Source organism: Cystoisospora suis (assembly GCF_002600585.1).
Source record: "Cystoisospora suis strain Wien I chromosome Unknown contig_2259, whole genome shotgun sequence".
Lineage (NCBI taxonomy): Eukaryota > Apicomplexa > Conoidasida > Eucoccidiorida > Sarcocystidae > Cystoisospora > Cystoisospora suis.
Window position 1 is genome coordinate 289 of NW_027155058.1, and position 17428 is coordinate 17716.

The 17428-nt window shown below is 52.7% G+C and overlaps 4 protein-coding genes across 4 annotated transcripts; 3 read left to right on the forward strand and 1 right to left on the reverse strand.

The window, feature by feature from the left end:
• Positions 1 to 34: 34 nt before the first annotated feature.
• Positions 35 to 5854, forward strand: CSUI_004733 (defects in morphology 1 precursor). Its single transcript, XM_068064918.1, has 4 exons — positions 35 to 888; positions 1443 to 2034; positions 2614 to 2723; positions 3637 to 5854. The coding sequence occupies exons 1-4, from the start codon at positions 151 to 153 to the stop codon at positions 5494 to 5496; spliced, it is 3300 nt and encodes a 1099-aa protein (XP_067923093.1). The 5' UTR covers positions 35 to 150; the 3' UTR covers positions 5497 to 5854.
• A 1109-nt stretch (positions 5855 to 6963) lies between these two features.
• Positions 6964 to 9197, forward strand: CSUI_004734 (uncharacterized protein). The gene is made up of 2 exons (XM_068064919.1): positions 6964 to 7919; positions 8537 to 9197. Exons 1-2 carry the CDS (start codon positions 7541 to 7543, stop codon positions 8890 to 8892), a joined length of 735 nt encoding a protein of 244 aa, XP_067923094.1. The 5' UTR covers positions 6964 to 7540; the 3' UTR covers positions 8893 to 9197.
• Positions 9198 to 10469: 1272 nt separating this feature from the next.
• On the reverse strand, positions 10470 to 12001 carry CSUI_004735 (uncharacterized protein). The gene is made up of 2 exons (XM_068064920.1): positions 11417 to 12001; positions 10470 to 11358 (listed from the first exon to the last, which is right to left on the reverse strand). The coding sequence occupies exons 1-2, from the start codon at positions 11432 to 11434 to the stop codon at positions 10915 to 10917; spliced, it is 462 nt and encodes a 153-aa protein (XP_067923095.1). The 5' UTR covers positions 11435 to 12001; the 3' UTR covers positions 10470 to 10914.
• Positions 12002 to 12324: 323 nt separating this feature from the next.
• On the forward strand, positions 12325 to 16208 carry CSUI_004736 (pk1-interactor 1). Its single transcript, XM_068064921.1, has one exon. It carries the CDS (start codon positions 14002 to 14004, stop codon positions 15490 to 15492), a length of 1491 nt encoding a protein of 496 aa, XP_067923096.1. The 5' UTR covers positions 12325 to 14001; the 3' UTR covers positions 15493 to 16208.
• Positions 16209 to 17428: the final 1220 nt, after the last annotated feature.

Here is a 17428-nt window from a genome sequence, read left to right on the forward strand (position 1 = left end):
AATGTATCTATATGAGAATATACATACACGTATATATCGGCGTATGTATGTGTGCGTGTACATGTATAGGAGATTTTTTTAAGAGGATGAGACCTGTGTATGTGTTTGTGCTTGTTCGTGTATCAATCGAATCATTTACTCCCTTAGGCAATGGCCTTCAAACTTCTGAATTCGATCTCCCAGTTACAGCAGTTGTATGAGAGAGGTGTATGTCGTGAGCTCTGGGTCTTTGGAGAAGTATGTAGAGGAGTAATGGTAAGGGGAGTGATTGACGAGTTACGTATTGTTAAAAAGAAGATGAAGAAGAAAACAAGATCTCTCTTTCCCGGCTCTATCAAAGATGAAAGAGATCATAGAATCCCAGGAAGAATAAGGACAGAAGCTATCCCTTTCTCTTCATCTTCTTCATTCGCATGTAGCGCCAGGAGTGAAGGAGAAGAAGGTCAAAGAACAGAGACTTCTTCTTCTTCTACTTGTGCTTTTGATCTCATCGAGATTCCTGACTGGGAGGAAGAACAGCGACAAGAAGAGGAGGAAGAAGAGGTGAACGACGTCTCTTGGAAAGGGAAGGAGAAGGAGAACAAGAAGATGAGCAGACGATGGAGAGCTCCTTGGATGTTTTCTTCTCCTGGTGGGAATTCTGTCCCAGAAAGAGATCTGAAAGGTCGAAGGCCTTCAACTTCGTTACAGGGACCTTGTGAGAGAATGAAAGAAAAAGGGAGAGGAAGATCTTCTCCTTTCGCAGAGAGCCAAGGAAGAGGAGATGTCGATTCTGAAGAAGAAGAAGAAGAAGAAAGGTTCTTTGTTCTTTTAAGTGATAATAAGACAAGAAGTGTGAAGAAGACGCCTGGGCTATCGCAGAAACAGACGTCTGCTCTACAACTACAGGTAGGAGGAAAAGACCTCTTCTCATCCAGTACGTCACAATAGAGGCCGCCTTTCCCATATATAGATATTCGTGAATACCTACGCACACAGAGTCAATTATGTCCTATGATTCGTAACAGACGGACGTGCATATCTATCTAGGTTTATGAGGATATGTGTATCTATATGTGTGGCGTGTATATAAAGAAAGAAAGGAAAAAAGATGTGAAGACATACTCATAGATACACGTACATGTGTACATCTCTCTGTCAAGAATCGTAGCGAATGAAGAAGTACATATGAATATGTGTTTATGAATATCTATATATGCAGGTATCTGCATATATAGACGATGTATGCATGTACATCTCTAGATGTATAAAGATGGATGTAACCCCCCCCCCCTCTTGCCTGACGTTCCGCAGTGCAGTATTTAAGACGCCATATGTAGATTTTGTATGGAGAGCTAGATATTTCAAAGAAGAATTACGTGAGACCTTTCCCTCGGACATCGTCTATATATGTCTGTTCTGATCTGTCTCTGTCTATTTCTGCCTCTTCTACCTAATACTAGATTTACTGGTATTTATTAGACCGTCTACGACATGAGCCCATTCCCACAGATTCTTTCTTCTCTGCTTTCAAACTCGATCCTAGAGCTGAGCTGACGAATCCTCTTCTTCTTACTGCTGCTCAAGCAGCGAACGTTCCTCTAATGGCACCTCGAGGTGTACGTACACCGAAAGAAGACGAGGAGAAGATGAAGAAGAAGCAGTCAGGACGGGTCGATACTAGGGATGGTTCCACTCCGACAATGGATGTCGAAATGACTGTGAGTGAAGAAGATGCGGAGAGCATGAAGAACGACATGGCAGTCGTGTATATGAAAGGAGAGACAACAGAAGAAGAAAAGGAGAAAGAAGACGAAGAAGAGGTAGTGGATCTAACAGGTGACAATGAATTAGATACAATCAAATGTAGCCAAGAAGACTTGAATGTTTCACTAGGGAAAGAGACAAGAAGAAAAGAGGAAGAAGAAGAAGAAGCGGGAGGAGAGAAGAGATCTCAAGTTCTGAGGCTAGATGCTCTTTTAAAGAAGTTTCAAGAGGCTTGGAGACAACTCCCAAATCTCTGGCGTGAAATTCACGTTGTCTATGAATGTGAAGGTGTGTCGATATCTCTCTTCTTACTACTATCTACCTTTCTATATATGCATATATATATATATATCTAAAACATCCTTGCGAGTAGGCATGTATATATATATATATAGATGTCTATCTAGTAGATATATGTATGGACAGATAGATGGTGAGAGATGACCTCGCGATATCTATCCCATATGAAGAGCTGGTAGTTGTCTTTATCGAAGTGTGTTTGTCGTGTATCCTCTCTCTTCCAGCGTGGAGAAGAGTCTCTATGCTTGTCTTTCACTTAAAAGAGAGATGTAGTTAGATGGAGATCTTTTCTGAGACGCAAGCAAACGAAGAAAGAGAATCGGATTCTTCTTCTTCTTGAGCTTCTATGTTTCTTTTTTGCACGTTCTCTGTCTCAGAGAGTCTCTGCGTGGCAAAGCGAGAAAAGACGATCTCAGATTTATATGCTGTATGTGATCGCATGTAGATGATTAAGCGTTAGGGGTCTTTTCTTCTTTCCTTGTCTCTTTCTGTCTTTACGTGTTGTACGGGTACCGTTTCTTTATCCTTTTTTCTCCTTTGTCTTCCGTTTCATATCCATCATCTTAGGTGAGGAGTTCGCAAGAGAGAAGATTCCTTATCACGGAGAGACCGTAGAGTATTCTCTCCAAGATCTGACAAGCTGGTGGAAAGGACATCGTCCAGCAGAGACTCTTCAGGTAAGAACGGAGGCCCCTTGTCTTCAGAAGCTCATGGATGCGCTATGGATCGTTTTGCTTTCGAAGTCAGTTGCCAGGTAGCCAGCTCGCTCAATAGCCATACTTGAAAGGATGTGCCGTACTTTATATGTCTAGGTGTACATGGTGCATCTCCATGTGGAAGGGTATAGAGAGCGCATGCATGAATGGATCTATAGTGAAGAAACCCTTTCGTACATTTTCAAGGGGAGAAGGCATGTTTGTTTCCTTGTGTTTCTTCTTCCTTAGATGCTCTTCCATCTTGCTACGTGCTTAAGACAAAGCACCGAGTCAAGCGATAGCGCAAGTCTTACCTATACCTTTGAATGGATTAACGCGTTCTGCCACAGACAGATGTGTGATATGCGCGACGAAAGAGCATGTATTTAGACAGTCTCTCCTTATATATTTACACAATAGACGGAATGTCTTGATAGATTCACTACGCTGCTTAGCCAACGGTTGTGTACATCCCCCCCTCAAATCTCCACTGACTTCCTTTTTTCTCTTACCTCACGAGTCATACGGGAAGGAGAATGGCTTGAGCAAAGTGACTCTGTCTATTCCCCTCTTTGAGGCATGCATTCTTCCTTCCTTCCTGACAGTTTGGCAGCGAAGTTCTCTGCTTATCTGCTTTCATATTGAGAGTAGAAGAAGATCGAGTGACGAGGACCTTCTCCAAGACAAGGTAGAATGTGAGGGCTTATAAGAAACTGAGACCACGGAGAGTAGTCAGGTTAAGTCAGCAAAGGGTTGGAGTTTGAAGACTCTTTAGGCGAAGCTAGAGAGATGCCATCATCTTAAGCTCTCATGCTTTTCGTGGTTTCTTTCTATATATTGTGTTTGCCTGTGCGTGCTTCTTCTTCCCTCCCTGGTGTGCCTTCTCTTTTTTCAGTCATCAGAGAAGTGGAAATGCCGCAGCTGTCCCTTTCTTGCGCAGTGTAAGGCAACCCCGCTGGATGACCAGGAGAGAAAAGCGGCTTTGATAGAACAAGAGCAGGCAGATGAAGAGAATAAAAGAGCTCTAGAGGAGTTCGATGAAACCTTAGCCTTGCAGCAAGAGCAACAGCGTTTGGAGGATTTGCTTAGACAAAAATGGCAACAAAGTCGGAGAAATCAAAAGGCACAGACAGATTCTTACACGGGGGCTGACAGCAGGGCAGAAGCCCTACATTTGAGCGAAAGGAATACGAGGAGGAATGAAAGTAGTCAAGCCGTAAACGAAAGGACGATGACAGACAAGTATCAGAGTGTCTGTGACCCGAGCCGCGGTAACAGGACACATATTCAGTCTGGCTCTCATATCTTTCAGAACACCGAGATCACCTCCACAGAAATCTCCTCAGATAAAACAAGAGGAACCAGCGACAGTTGTTCTGTCGTTTCACCGGTGAGCAGATTATCCACCGGCTCCGTGAGTAAGATTCAAGTCGAACCTTCGCAGAGTTGTTCACACGTGAATACAGAACACATCGGGGAAGTGGCGTGCTACGAGAGCAAGACTCACAGTTCCCTTAGTACACCCTCCTACTCCCGTCACACAGGATTGATATCTAACGATGTCGGGAAAGTTGTCGTAGGAAAGGAATTGATGGGAAGTCGTCACCTGACGCAGCAGAGGACAGTAATAATGCACAGTCATCAGAGCCGAAGTGGTGGAGGTGGACAGTGGGTGATGACTGGTCGTCCTTGTGAAAGAGACGGTTTGAAATCGGACGTATCATCAGAGCCAGGTTTGGGGTATTTGAACCGTGGTCCTGCCTCTTCTCGAAAAAGAAGATTTGCTGGTTTGTTCACTACGCGCGACGAGCAAGCACCCAGTAAGCATAAGAGCCAAGAGATACAAGGAAACGCCCGGGCCGATTCTCAGGTCCCGAGGGCATTCCCAGGCGAAAGCACGAAAGAAAGGCTAGCTGAAAGTAAAAATATGACGGGTCCTCTTCCTGTTCCTGGAACCGGTGGTCCAAAATCCGTCGCTGGTTTTGCTCCTTGCGGAGACGAAACACAACATCCAAGTGAACATCGGAGGAGCAAAGGGCAGGATAGTCTTCAAGATTGTCTTGCCGATGCGGGGGCCGCGGGTAACCAGAAAAAAGGCCATGAATGCCTCATGGCGGATCTGTACACCAGGTCATCGGCTGCACATGAAAAAGATGATCTCTGTTTGTTGGTTTCGAAAGGGCAGCAAAGGACAGGGAGTCGGCAACAGCAGAACGGCTCTGCCGTAAATTGTTCTGCACACGGACCAGAACACCCGAAGGCAAGAATTGCCAGGACTGCAGTAACCTCTGCCTGCACAGCTGAACAAGCGGGGAGAGAAGGCGCTTTCACAGCAGAACCCTGTCCAGTCATCGGGGTTTCCGAGGCGTGCCGAAGGCGAAGCAGCTCAAGATTTGAAAGCTTCTGCAGCGTATCTGACCCGGACACACCTCAACAAGCAGCCACGAATGTAACGCCGGCGAAGCGTTCCAATGAACTACTTGCTTCGCGTGTGAGTCGATCCAAGGAGAGATCGAACGGCCACCTTCTCGCACAAGCCCAGCTGCCTGGGAAACCGGAGGCCGGAGCCGAGCCAGGAGGTACCCAGAACGGAGTCGGCAAGGGTGTCAACTGCCGTGTGCAGGAAGAAAAGCATGGTCGCTCTCGAGGAATCCGCCGTGGTGTGCAGACCAAACGCCAACAATCGAGTGGTGCTAAAAGTTCTGCTACCTTTCTGGGGCAGTGCCAGATCACCAAATACTTCAAGAAGCCGTGAGTTCGGAGACACGTGAGGCCGGGGGGAGGATAGTGACAATGTGAGAGGGAAGCATCGTGTGGATTCACAAGTCTTTCAGTGTTGGGCGGGCATGCATCAAGTCTGCACAGCCCGCGTTGTTCTGTAGGCTGTCGTTGAGATTATTTCCGACGTCCGTTCTTGAAGCCACGTCCGCCGAGTAGCTAGATCTCTTGGCACTTTGTTTGCTCTTGTTTTCTTGAACCTCGTACTTTAGCCGGCGATCGCAGGCAAATGGGTCGACTACAGGTGGCAGTTGCCGACTAGCGTGCCTGTTTCGGGGTGAGAGAGACACTTCAAGCGTTCTTCCTTTTCTAAGTGCCCGACAAGTAACTCCTTGTCTCTTTTTGAACCGGGCATGTCAGCGACCATCACCGGAGAGATTTCACACTTCATTCTGTTGTACGCGGCAGGAACCAGCCCTCCACGTAACGGCGCCACAAGTGTCGGTTACATCACTCGTCTTGGTAAACAAGCAGTTCTTCAGACTAGGAAGTGCCGCGGTTTCGTCTTCCTGGCTTTGCCTTTCCCTTCGAGTAGCAGTACGTTGGAGTTTGCAGGTGTCCAGCCGACTTCGGCACAGTGCGGATCTCAGCGACCGCTGCTGGCGTTCGGTCTAAACAGGTTTGAGACCCACGGTCTCTGACAGCGCGGCCTCTTTACGAACCCAGCACGCAATACACAGGGCCACGAGGTCCACGAGTACCTAAGGGCGACCATTCGGCGATGTAGGCGGTCGCTTCCGTAGCTAGTTTTTTCTCCGTATCCCGCCCTGCAGGTGTTGTTCACTGTCCCTCCAACCAGCTAACCATGTAACAGCGTCTTCGCTTTCGAGTTCCGTGCACGCACAAACCCCTGATGAACGTGCTCTCTCTGGGGGCCGTCTTGGCCCACTAAGCTTCAGTTTCGCTTTCCCACGTACAATGCGGTGGCCAGAACCACGCCAAGTGGGGAAGGGCTTTTAGCCACATACAATTCCCCCCAATACGAGCAAATATCTTGCAGTCGTCCCGCATTCTGTCTGGCTCGGATCCGCCAACACGGGCTACGGCCGCGGGAGACTTTCCTTCTGGGGTCCCTGCCAGCCCATCACGGGAATGGCGTCGCCTCCTGCCAATGCGGGCGGAAAGCGCCGATGTTCACGGTCGCAGCTGGATCTTACCAAGCCAGTCAGTAGTTTCAGCTGTGTGGCTCTTTCTGCCGCTCAGGATGTCAATGGTATCGCCTCCGGGTGGAGAAAGGGTGTCCCTTGTCGTTGGCGAGCGGCTTGCAATCTATTAGTTTGCCTAGCCCGTCAGCAAGGGCTTTCTGCTCCTCGCTTGCCGTCCGAGACCCCAAACAGTGCCTTAAAGCCCGTCAACTAGAGGATTCACATAGGACACCGACACAGAGTTACGCGTTGCACAACTAACAGTTAGATCTGCAATGTGTCTCCCTGGACAGAGGGAATCGACGGTTGCCGTGTCGAGCTGCATGCACAGCCCGTCCTTCGGCCTGGTGTACCGAAGCCACGCCGCCTGCTGGAATATGAATCAACAGGCGGTACTCTCACGTTTAGCCGTACGGAGGCAAGGGGCCGGTGTGTGTAGCGACGTGCGAGTTGTTCCCTCCAACGCCGGTTAAAGCCCGAGACGCGGCGTAGCGTTGCGATGAGTGCCGATCCCTCAAGAGCGCATGTCAAGAAACGAGGAGCGCTTTGAGTCCGCAAGGATTATTGCATCCCGGTTCTTGTTGCCGTGTCGCTCTACGGCCGAGCAGAGTTTTCGCTTCTAGTTTTTTCTTTGCGTTACACTGGGTGCGCGCGTAGCCTTTCCGTTGCCTCTGCATCCCTGTGGAGCGTGTGCGGACAGGAGACAAGGAAAGATAAAGGATCTGCGAGGCGTTACTGGTTTCTGGACTTCCTGAGACTGTGTGTTACAGTCTTTGCTAGTGGCGATCCTCAAGGCTAGCTTGTTACACGGATTTCCGCAGAGCGTTCATCTGCTCTTCCACGCGCGGCTGTTACCGAGTCGAATCGAGTTTCACCATGCCGGGGGTAGTAAGTGGAACTGCAGCATCGCTTTTTCTTCCTTCGTTGTTGGCTTTCGGTCCTGGAAAAGCTTTAGTCTCCGGCACCGGAGCAGCGGCAGCTATACCAGCTTCAGCCTCCTCGGTCCCTACGGGTGCAACGGCTTTAGGGGGAGCAACCCTGGCCCCGGCTGCGCCAGCACCGCTAGGAGCAGCTGCAGGGACAGCAATACCCCCTGCTACTTCTTTTGTGAAGACCCTTGGATTCTGGTTGGGCTCGGGGGCTGCCTCGGCGCCTGCAGCAGCAGCCGCGGGTGTAAGCGCAACAAAGGGCGCCAGCCTTGTAGGGTCCGCAACCGCTGTAGGGACGTCACCTGTTAGCTCTGCACCGGTTATGTGTAAGTCGTCCGTGGTCACGAAGAAATATTCAGTCACACTGACTTGTCTCTTAATCACTACCATATGCGTTACGGACAAGTCAGGCACCGGACCATCTGACCACCGACGGTATCCATTGTTTGCTCAAGTCTCCTTTAGTTTGTCCGCCTCATGAAAGAAAGACAGCTGTAGGCTTGTCGCAAAAGCAAACGCGGTGCTCTCAGTCAAGTTGGCGAAGTCACAGTTCAAGCACAACCCCTGGTGTAGGTTGCGCTCCCGCGTAAGAGTGCAGTAGGTAAATGACGAGCAGTTGGACAGGCAACGCCTGGCCCGCGGCCGTGCCATCGACGGAATCACATCAACCTTGCAGTGGAAGCGGGAGCACTAGCAGGCAATCAGAAAGCAGTATCTCACGTGCTACCGCTGCTGTACGATGACGGCGGCACCGGCAAGGATTAGAGCGTTTGCCGGGCCGGTCGGTCTGTTAAATCTGAGCCATCGCTTCCCCGTGACCACTGCCTTTTTACCTTTTCAGTTCATTTTCAGAAGGAGGAAAAGATGGATCAGGTGAGCCTCTTTGGTTCAGGCTCACGCGTAGGTCTTCTGTGTGCCCTGCGATATTTGGGTGTTTCTTCAGGGCCGGGCCCTCCTGACCTTCCTGGAACTATAGGCCAAGTGATAGGTAGCGGAGGGGGAAAAGTCGTGGACGCGCGGGCGGCGCTCACCCCCTCCAACAAAGAAGCGGTTTCGCTCGTCTGCGGCTTCTTAACGTCAAACGCCGTCCCGCCAGGTCCGAGTGCCATGGATGCACCATCGCCACGGGTGAGCGAAGAGACAGCTGCAGAGAAGGTGGATCCAAGAGACGACTTGGCAGGCGCTCGATGCCCTGCTGAATCGGATAACACGACAAGATCGGTTTGGGAGGAGCGCCGAGCGCAGTTGTCGACCGTAAGTGGAAGGTCTGTCTTGTATGCTGGTTTCCTTTGGATCTAGGCTGTATAAACCAACTGCGGCTACGCTGTGACGGAACAGGGCCGATTTTTTAATGGCGGTTCTTTCTCGCCATTGGGCTTCGTCGGATTTGTGGACCGCTCCGAGGAGCCTGCGCCCCTTTGGTTAGGAAGTAATTTCGTTTGTTAGCGGGTTTTCTCCTCGGACGATGTCCAGTGTGCTGTAGTGTGGCGAACACTTCACTCGACCGCCACGATGAGCCCAAAGGCGGCCGCAGACGCTGGACCTAGAAATGTGTACTGCCTCTACACCAGTGACTCACGGAGCATGAAAATGTGAGCCCACGACGAGCGCGCGGCAACGCCGGCGACCACCACTGAATGGTATATTACTTTTTTTGCTGCGGCGTCAAGCCGTACAGACAGCGGCCAGGTGGGGGCAGGAACAAGGGCAATTTTAGACGGCAGCTCAGCCCAGCATTCGGGTTGCAGGGGACACGACCCGGCACGCGAGCGAACATGTGAGAGACCAGCCAGTAGCGGACTTTTGTTTGTTCTACCCGTCCTCAGGGGGTGAACACGAATACGAAACACTCTCACGCGACACTCCACGTACAGTTTGCAGGGGGCAGCTCTTCCCACGGATGTTAGGAGCAAGAGATTTGGCAGCGTACCGGCACCTCTTTTGGTTCTACGGCTCGAAACTGTGGCCTGTGCAGAGGAAGAACGGTAGTAGTACATCCGAGGAAGGTCTTTCCGTCGTCATGAAAAACGGACACACAAGTGACGTATCTTCTCTGTTTAGAACGACACGTGTAGAGAAAGTACAGAGTTGGGGGACGCACTTTCGTGCTCCCGGGTTGCAAGACATAGTTACGGATGGCGGGTAATCCCCAGCCCAGCCGCGATCCGTAGACAGCGGTACGCGTTAGGATTCGACACTAACATCCTTGTGGAGTCAAGCTTTCATCAGCGGGGGGAGAGTGGACGGGCTCACCGTCAGCCCCCCCCCCAAGCGTATTCGACAACTGCACCTTTCGACCACAAGTGGTGACTGCGATTGGCCTGGTAGGAGGCGGGACCGGGGTCGGAATGGTTCACAGGGAATTCCAGCCCTTGAACGTGACGGGGGGAGACAGTAGCGTTGCGAGGACACCACCTGGAGGCGATTGATGTTTGGGTCGCTGAGTGTTACGACTTCGTCCCCGAGCCCCCACGCATCGTACAAACGCTTCCCCGTCTATCGAACTAGCTACAACAGAGGGCCGAAGACACGCGAACGCTTCAGGGAACCTCGAGCGTCGCCACGAAGACGGCATGTCAGCAAGAACATCGACCTCGCATCCCCTGCCGCGGGGCGGCCTAGCCAGGTTTCTGCGGGCCGAATTCATGTGGTCGCTCTACCTGCTGGTCTTCCCCATTTCCGTAACGTCAATGCCCTAGCCTCTACAGACGCGGTTTGAGTCGGTGGTGCACGTGATACCTCTGTATTGCCGGGTGACAACAGTGGTCACTATGAGCATCCTGGTTTTCGCAGGTGTTCTGCTCCATTGATGATCGGCGCTCATGCGTCACAGGCACTACGGTTCAAGAAAGGGACACTGAACACGGTTCTGTTTGCGGAATTCGCCTGAGTGTCGGAACAGTCACGCGCAAGGAGACATTGCTGTCAACGCAGAATGTCAAACCAACAACGGTACTTCGGAAGTCAAACGGACGAATGGTACGGGATGAAGGAGACCTGCCAAACAACTTTCTTTGCGATGCAGAGTGAAGTAGTGCATACACGGCGACACAATGACGAAGTGGAAGTCGTCGGATCTTTCCCGGATTAACCAGCCCGTCCTCTCCACGGGAAAGGACCACTAGGGATCGGACAAACCCACACGAGTGTATTATTAACAACGCCCCCAGTTCTGCAACGACAGAGGTTCAGCGCTGGCACACACAGCTTGAAAACCCTATCTTTCACAAGACAGAAAATACACCCGTACTCTGGTTCTGGTGGAGCTCCCCACGCAAGACTTCCCCCGGCAGTGCTCCATCTGTTTTGATTTTCACCATGTTACAGAAAATCACCGTAGTTCGTACACCTGTCTGGCACAGTGGACAGACGCACACGTCGATCGCCCTCGCCCTTCTCGGCCTTCGCTCGTGCGCGACGAAGAGCCGCTACCGCCGGGTCTTCTTTCCCGCCGAGTGCGAAAGCCGACAGAAGACCGAAGGGTGCTAAGAAACTCTTGCTTTCGGCCTCGTTGATGTCTTCCACTACTCTCTGAAGGTCCTTTTTCGCGTTCTCCAATGCAGGGGTGGCTGCGCCACCACCACCACCAGTGCTGTGGGCGGTACTAGTGAATACACCCTTTGTCTTCGCAGCGAAGAGGCCACCACCCTTGGCTGCAGCCGCGGCGCCGCCCGTCTTGAACAGAGCAACTCCAGGTAACGATTTCACTCCTGCGGTGAACATCGCCAGCGGACCCAGAACCTCCAGAGGCATGTTTAGTACACCCTGAATGTAAAGCAGAAAACAGGAGCACGACGAAGATTTCTGACTGCTCAATACTTACCACGTACGCCCTCCTCATCACCCTCAGACTGGAAAACAGACGCCGCGCCACCACCAGCAAGACTGGCACCCCATTATCAGGACAGCACCAACTAAACGATGGATTGCACTGTCGGGCAGAGGACTTCAGAAAGCAGAAAGCGAGTAACCCCACGCCGGGCAAAGAGACGCACGCTGCCTTCTTCAAAACTAAAAAGGCACTTCTACTGTGTGGCTGGAGACCGCATCTTAAGCAGTCAGTCTAAGCCGACACCCAGGGATACAATCACGAAACGGCAGCGGGGGAAGCCCCAGCAAGACACACCTGAAAGCGCGCTGGCACTTTCAACAAACACCGTGAGTGAAGTCCAGCTACGCTAACACTCAGATACGAAGAACTGACAAAATCCGAGGGTGACACAACTGTGACCACGGCACCCGGCGTGCCTTGAAAACAGCACTTTTATGCGACGCTAGTTCTGAAAAAATGCTCGGACCGACACCGATCCACCGTGACAGTAACGCCTTAAAAGAAACGCGTCCCCCCCTCTCCGGAAAGCCACTCCTGGAAAGAAACCGTCTGCACGGAAGCCGCATGTCACTTACGAGAAGCGAAGGAAGGCACGGAGAGTGCTTGAAAGACAATAAAGTCAGGAAGAAAAAAAACCAAGGCGCACAGTCCGATCCGTTGGCCAAGACCCTCTACTACACAGGAACAGAAAGTGGAGTGCTTCGCGCTTGCACAAGGGAGCGTAAAAAGCAAGAGCACAGCGGAGGGCGGGGTGGCCAACCTGCTAGCCAGTTGCGAAGTCGGTTCTCCTGATTGTCATCGCTGTCGCTGGCAGAGTCTGCATGCCCCGCGGCCAGGCAAGTCCTCTACCGTCAGAGCAGCGCGCTCAATAGACCGGAGATCCCTAAGAACCCATTGCAGTTCTTGTCTACATGTCCGGTTCCCGGGGGCCACGGAGCAGGGCGAAGATATTGTCCGTTTAGAGTTGATGCTCCTTCGCCGGATCCCAGCAGTAAAGCCACGCTCAGCCATGAGCGTCGTTCGCCCATGTGCAGCAGGTCGGCCTCGTTCTTGGGGTCATAGCCTGTCAGGACGCTTTTCTGCATAGTAAGATTCAGATCAGCAGCGCCATTCTCTTTCTGGCGTCACAGCGGCTTTTGGTAAAAAGCTACGCAGCTCAGCTGCACTTGCAGTCAAGTGCCGCTGCTCGTAAAAACTTAGGGGGGGGGGTTTAACACAAATAGCTAGAGGTAGGGCGGACTCCCTGCCACCCTCAACAAACCGGGTCTAGTTGCTACCGTTACCCAGCCACTCGAAGAGGGGCGTTTTGAGCAACAGTACTCGCCGTCAGGTGGCATGCTGTTCCTTTATCGGATACGGTCCTTGTTCCAGAGTTTCGAGCCGCTTTTCGATCATTCGTTCTGCTGCAAACGCGGTGCTGCTGCGAGGTCGTCGATTGCATCTTCGCTTTTCTCTCAGGACAGCAAACTTCCCCGAGGGTGGCCTCGTGATTGTAGACCCTTTTTCTCCAAGTGACAGATTCCGCCGCGGGCTCCTGGGCGGGGCAACTCAGAGCGCGTTACTCAACACACCGAAAAATTTCGCTGAGCGATATACCGTTTGGCGGGTCCGAGTGCGCCTCTCTTTTTCCGAGTCCGTTTTTCTGCTGCCGGTTTTTTTCCTGTTTGTGCCGCCAGTTCCGTACTGCCTCAACTTCGGAATACGCCACAAACCACCTGTGAAAGTCTTACTCGGTAGGAGTCGACCAGGAGCATACCGTGAATATCGAAGGATTTTGAGACTGGTGCCGGTCGCGAATCGTCTGTTCGGAAGCCTTCGTTCTTTTTTTGTCTCGTTGGTCGAAAGTTGACGACATAGGGGGCGCACCAGCCAGACGTTTTGCTTCCGGCTTCCCGACTTTACACTCACTCTAGCCAGTCGTTCCCGAGAGGCAGTGCCTCTGCTTCCGGGGAACGAACCACATTCGGTTGTTAGGCTGTCATTTGCGGGGAACGTGGTTCATTCCGGGGCATTTCGATGTCGATTTGGCACTGTATGTAAATCGTATTGCGGTTGTGTGCTGATGCGCTTCGGCATCTGTGAATTGTTTTGAGTCGCCGCACTCACATAGCTTAACGACGGGCGCATTTCGTTGGACGTCGCGGAGCATGTTGTTTTTTTATCAAATTCGGCTTCCGTTAGTACGCGTACCGTGTGTCGTTCCTATTTTCTCTTGTCACAGAACATTCCCTGTCGTAGCAACACAACAGAGGTCTTGTGTCTGCTAGCAGGCTTGCAGGCGAATTGAAAGATGAAGCGGGTGAGCCTTCGCCTTTTTTGCCTGCTAGCGAAGAAACCTGAAGCTCGTGCTTGATGGTGTAACAAGGGGACTCTGCGAACTTTGGCCAGCTCCCTGTATAGTCTCTCGCTTCGGTCAGGTCGTGGGGACCCACTGGCGGTGTTTCTAAAGTTGCAGTTGGTCTGGCTCTTCCGGTTCACAGTTGATCCCTGGTCCAACGCCACGCATTAACAGACTGCTCCGTGGTCGTTTCTGTCTTCTTCGACGGAGCCTTTGTTCACTTGCACAACGCTGCGAAATGCCAGTCTTAAGCAGTAGCTCTCTTATAGCACTGACGGCGTTGGGGCCGGCGCTGGTGAAGACAGGGTCGCTAGGCGGCGCAGCGGCTGCGAGTGGTGCGACAGCCCCCGGATCATTACTGTCCACTGGAACCGCCGCAGGAGGGGGTAAAGTGCTAGGTGCTGCTTTACTTTCGAAAGGAGCAGCGACAGCAGTGAAGGGCTCCAGCTTCTTTTCAAAGACAGGGGGAGTGGCAGCGTCCTCATCTTTCGCCACAGGAGAGGCCGCGCATCTCACCACTCATGGTGCCCACCTCGCGCATGTAGCAGCAAAGTCGGCTGGCCAGGCGGGTGCGGCTGGCACAGTTGGCGGAGGGGGAGCCGTATTGCTACAGCCCACGGGCGGCTCGGTACACCCACATCCCACTATAGCTGGGGCAGGCAGTCATCACGTAGGGCACGGCTTACCTGGGCATCATGTTCACCGTCCTTTGGGGACAGCGCACCACGGGACAGCTCGGACACATGCGCCCCGGCCAAACGCGCGGCCGCACAATGGCCACGCCAGACACGATACAGCGCATCACCGGAGACATGGCGCTGATCGCAACGTGGACGATACATCGGGAGGAGGGAATGGTGGGGGGACTACAGCTCCTGCGGCCAGTTCCGGTGATAGTAGCGGAGGAGCCGCAGGGGGAGACGGCAGTACAACTACTGTTGCAGGGGGAGGAGAAGCAGAGGGAGCAGCCGGGGGGGCTGCGAATGCTGCAGCAGCCGCCGATGCTGCAGGAGCGGCGGAAACCGGGGCTACAGGCGGCCGAGAATTCACGATGATCACAACAATTGCTGGTATTGCGTTCCTGCGGTGGGCAGTGGGCAAAGTGTGCTGCGGAGGCAGACGGCAGAAGGGTGATGACCTCACTGATAAAGCACAAACACGTGCTCGCTGGCTGTCTAAAAGAGTTGCTCGGTGGCGCCGAGAGGAAGAAGTAATGGTGGTTTTGAGGAACGATGGTCAAAGTGCGGATAGTACCTCCGCCACTCCCCCCTACCCACAGGTGTATGGGTCTACTGCTGTCGCTGCTCCAGTGGCGGATTTAACAACAGCTGGTGCACAGATTGATAGGCGGTCACCCTCAGGGAGTGTTCGACAAGACGATGGTTCCTTAGAGAAATCTCCTATCAGTTTCGCAGGCGAAACGACAAGCCTCCAGGAAGTGGGGGACAACCTGCGCATGGCGGGGGTCGGGGGTGAGGCGCAGTCTCCTGCAGAGGTGTGCGGCGACGGAAGGTTGAAGAGCAGTGGTAAGGACTTGTATGATGGTGCCTCACTGCATGCAGAGAGTGAAACGACTGCTGCGAATAGCGGAGAAGACGAAAGAAGTGAAAACGCTCAAGAGCTCTCCCAGCCAGCTCAACAACAGACAGAAGGATTGCGGTACATCCCTAGTGAGCGGTTCACTATTGTCCGGAGAAAACGCGGTGGACGGATGGCGAATTTCTTGTGATTTGACGTGATTAGGAAAAGACAAGAGTGACACACCTGCACGAGGATACCGCATTTGTCGTACCTAGGGCGTACACCCGCTGTCACCTGTCAGGGAAGCTTTCTTCTTTTATGACGTACACACTTCACAGTCTGGATGATACGATGTCCTGGCGGCATCTGGGGGCAATTTCCGGCGTCAGCGGTGGTCGCTCGTTGTTCAGGGAGGTGTACCTGGCGCGGGCCGTTACTACAGCGGGGTGTCTTCTTTGCGAAGCAGGCGGCACCCTCTTTGTTTATCGCAGGCACCGCGGGCCATCCACGGCGGTGGGCCCGTGTTTTCCTGAAGTCGAGTAGCAGAAGAATTCCATTTTACTACATCTCGTACCCCAAATTGCTGGAGCTAGTCTGCTTTTCGGTAGCTGCGCTTTCGTCGACTCAATCGTATAGCGGAGGGAGACCAGCCCCAACCCTTGGCTGCCGAGCCTCCCGCCGGCGCCGCTCCCTTTGTATCGGTGAAGTGTGTCTTTGTCACGCAAGACGTTCGAAGTCTGGTTCTGGTGTGTTCGGATGATCCAACAGTTCCGAGGGCCCTTTGTGTGACGTGTCGATGTGGGAGTGAAGCGTAGCTAAAGTCTCAGTGCTTTGGTGGTCCCTGGGTAGAACGGCTTAGTGTTATCGGGGAGGCTGATAGGCGCAGGCTAAAGGCGCTTTGTGACTTCACGCCCCGTCTCTTGGAATGCTGTTTGGCAATTGAAAGCATGGCTCTGTAGCACCGACTAATTGTTGTCTTGGCATTTCGCAATAAATCCGCTCTGGCAAAGGGAAGACAGTACGCCCGTCAAGTTATTCTACTGGCAGATCATGCGTCGAGGAGAGTATCATTGGATTTCATCATTCGGAGGCTTTTCTGGTCTTCACCAGCAGGCGAATGCCTGTGAAGGCATTCGCCTGCTGGTGAATCAGAACCTGATGCGGCGTTCGTCACAGTGTCCGGCCAGAGCAGAGACAAGAGGGATTAGACGGCCAATGGCAGTACACGGCGTGTTCAGGGATTCGGTATGGTCGATTTTTGCACACTTGTATCAACAGGAGCAGAAGTTCAAGCGGGAAAGGAAAATGTAGAAAGCAGCGGAGGTATACAATTGGGCACGGAAATACCGACACTCCGGAACGCTTACACGACAGAGTCCGTCTCAGTGTAGTCGGGCTGGAGGTTACCGCTGCAGGGTACCGGGTGGCCGTCAGGCATGGACAGCCTGGAACGCTCAGCTGAGGATTACATAAGCTCGCACCCGCTCGGCTCCCGACTGCCGTTCTGGTCGAGAGGGCCCAGCACGGCAGTCGTCGGGATACACTGGCAGGGAATGCACGAAGGCGTCCGTGAATACGGTGCCGCCTGTGTCGGATGACGACGAGCCGGGCCAGGAAGCGTTGCTTCGGCACGTTTTTCAGCATACCTTGTCTCGAGAGGCTACGGCAGTCTGACTCGTCACCGTGCGGAACTGCTCACCTGGTCCCAGTACTGCAGCGGTGTAATCTGCAGAGCTGTTTATACCTCAGGCGAGTCCTGGCATGGAACCATCGGCCGGAAGTGTCCGGCAGGGACCCGAAATCCGTCAGTGGGGTCACTTTGTCATCACTGCTGAACCAACAGACCACTCTGGACGTAAGCCATCAGCAAGCTAATGGCGGCTGGTAGAACTATCCGCGCGCTTATTAATGCTGCGGCAGTACCTATGCGGGGCCGGGGTGAAAATGTAGGCTACCTATGGGCGTGTGGGGAGTTCGCCTACATTTGTGCTGTTTACATACCTGTGCAGGCCAGTCTGCTCTCACAGATGCCCGGCAAGCTTCCAGAAGACTTGCTGAAGTGAATACAGCCAAACGATGCTATACAAGAGACCTATTGCACCACTGGCGTCAGCAAAGGCGATTCGAGACGATGATCGAGCGGT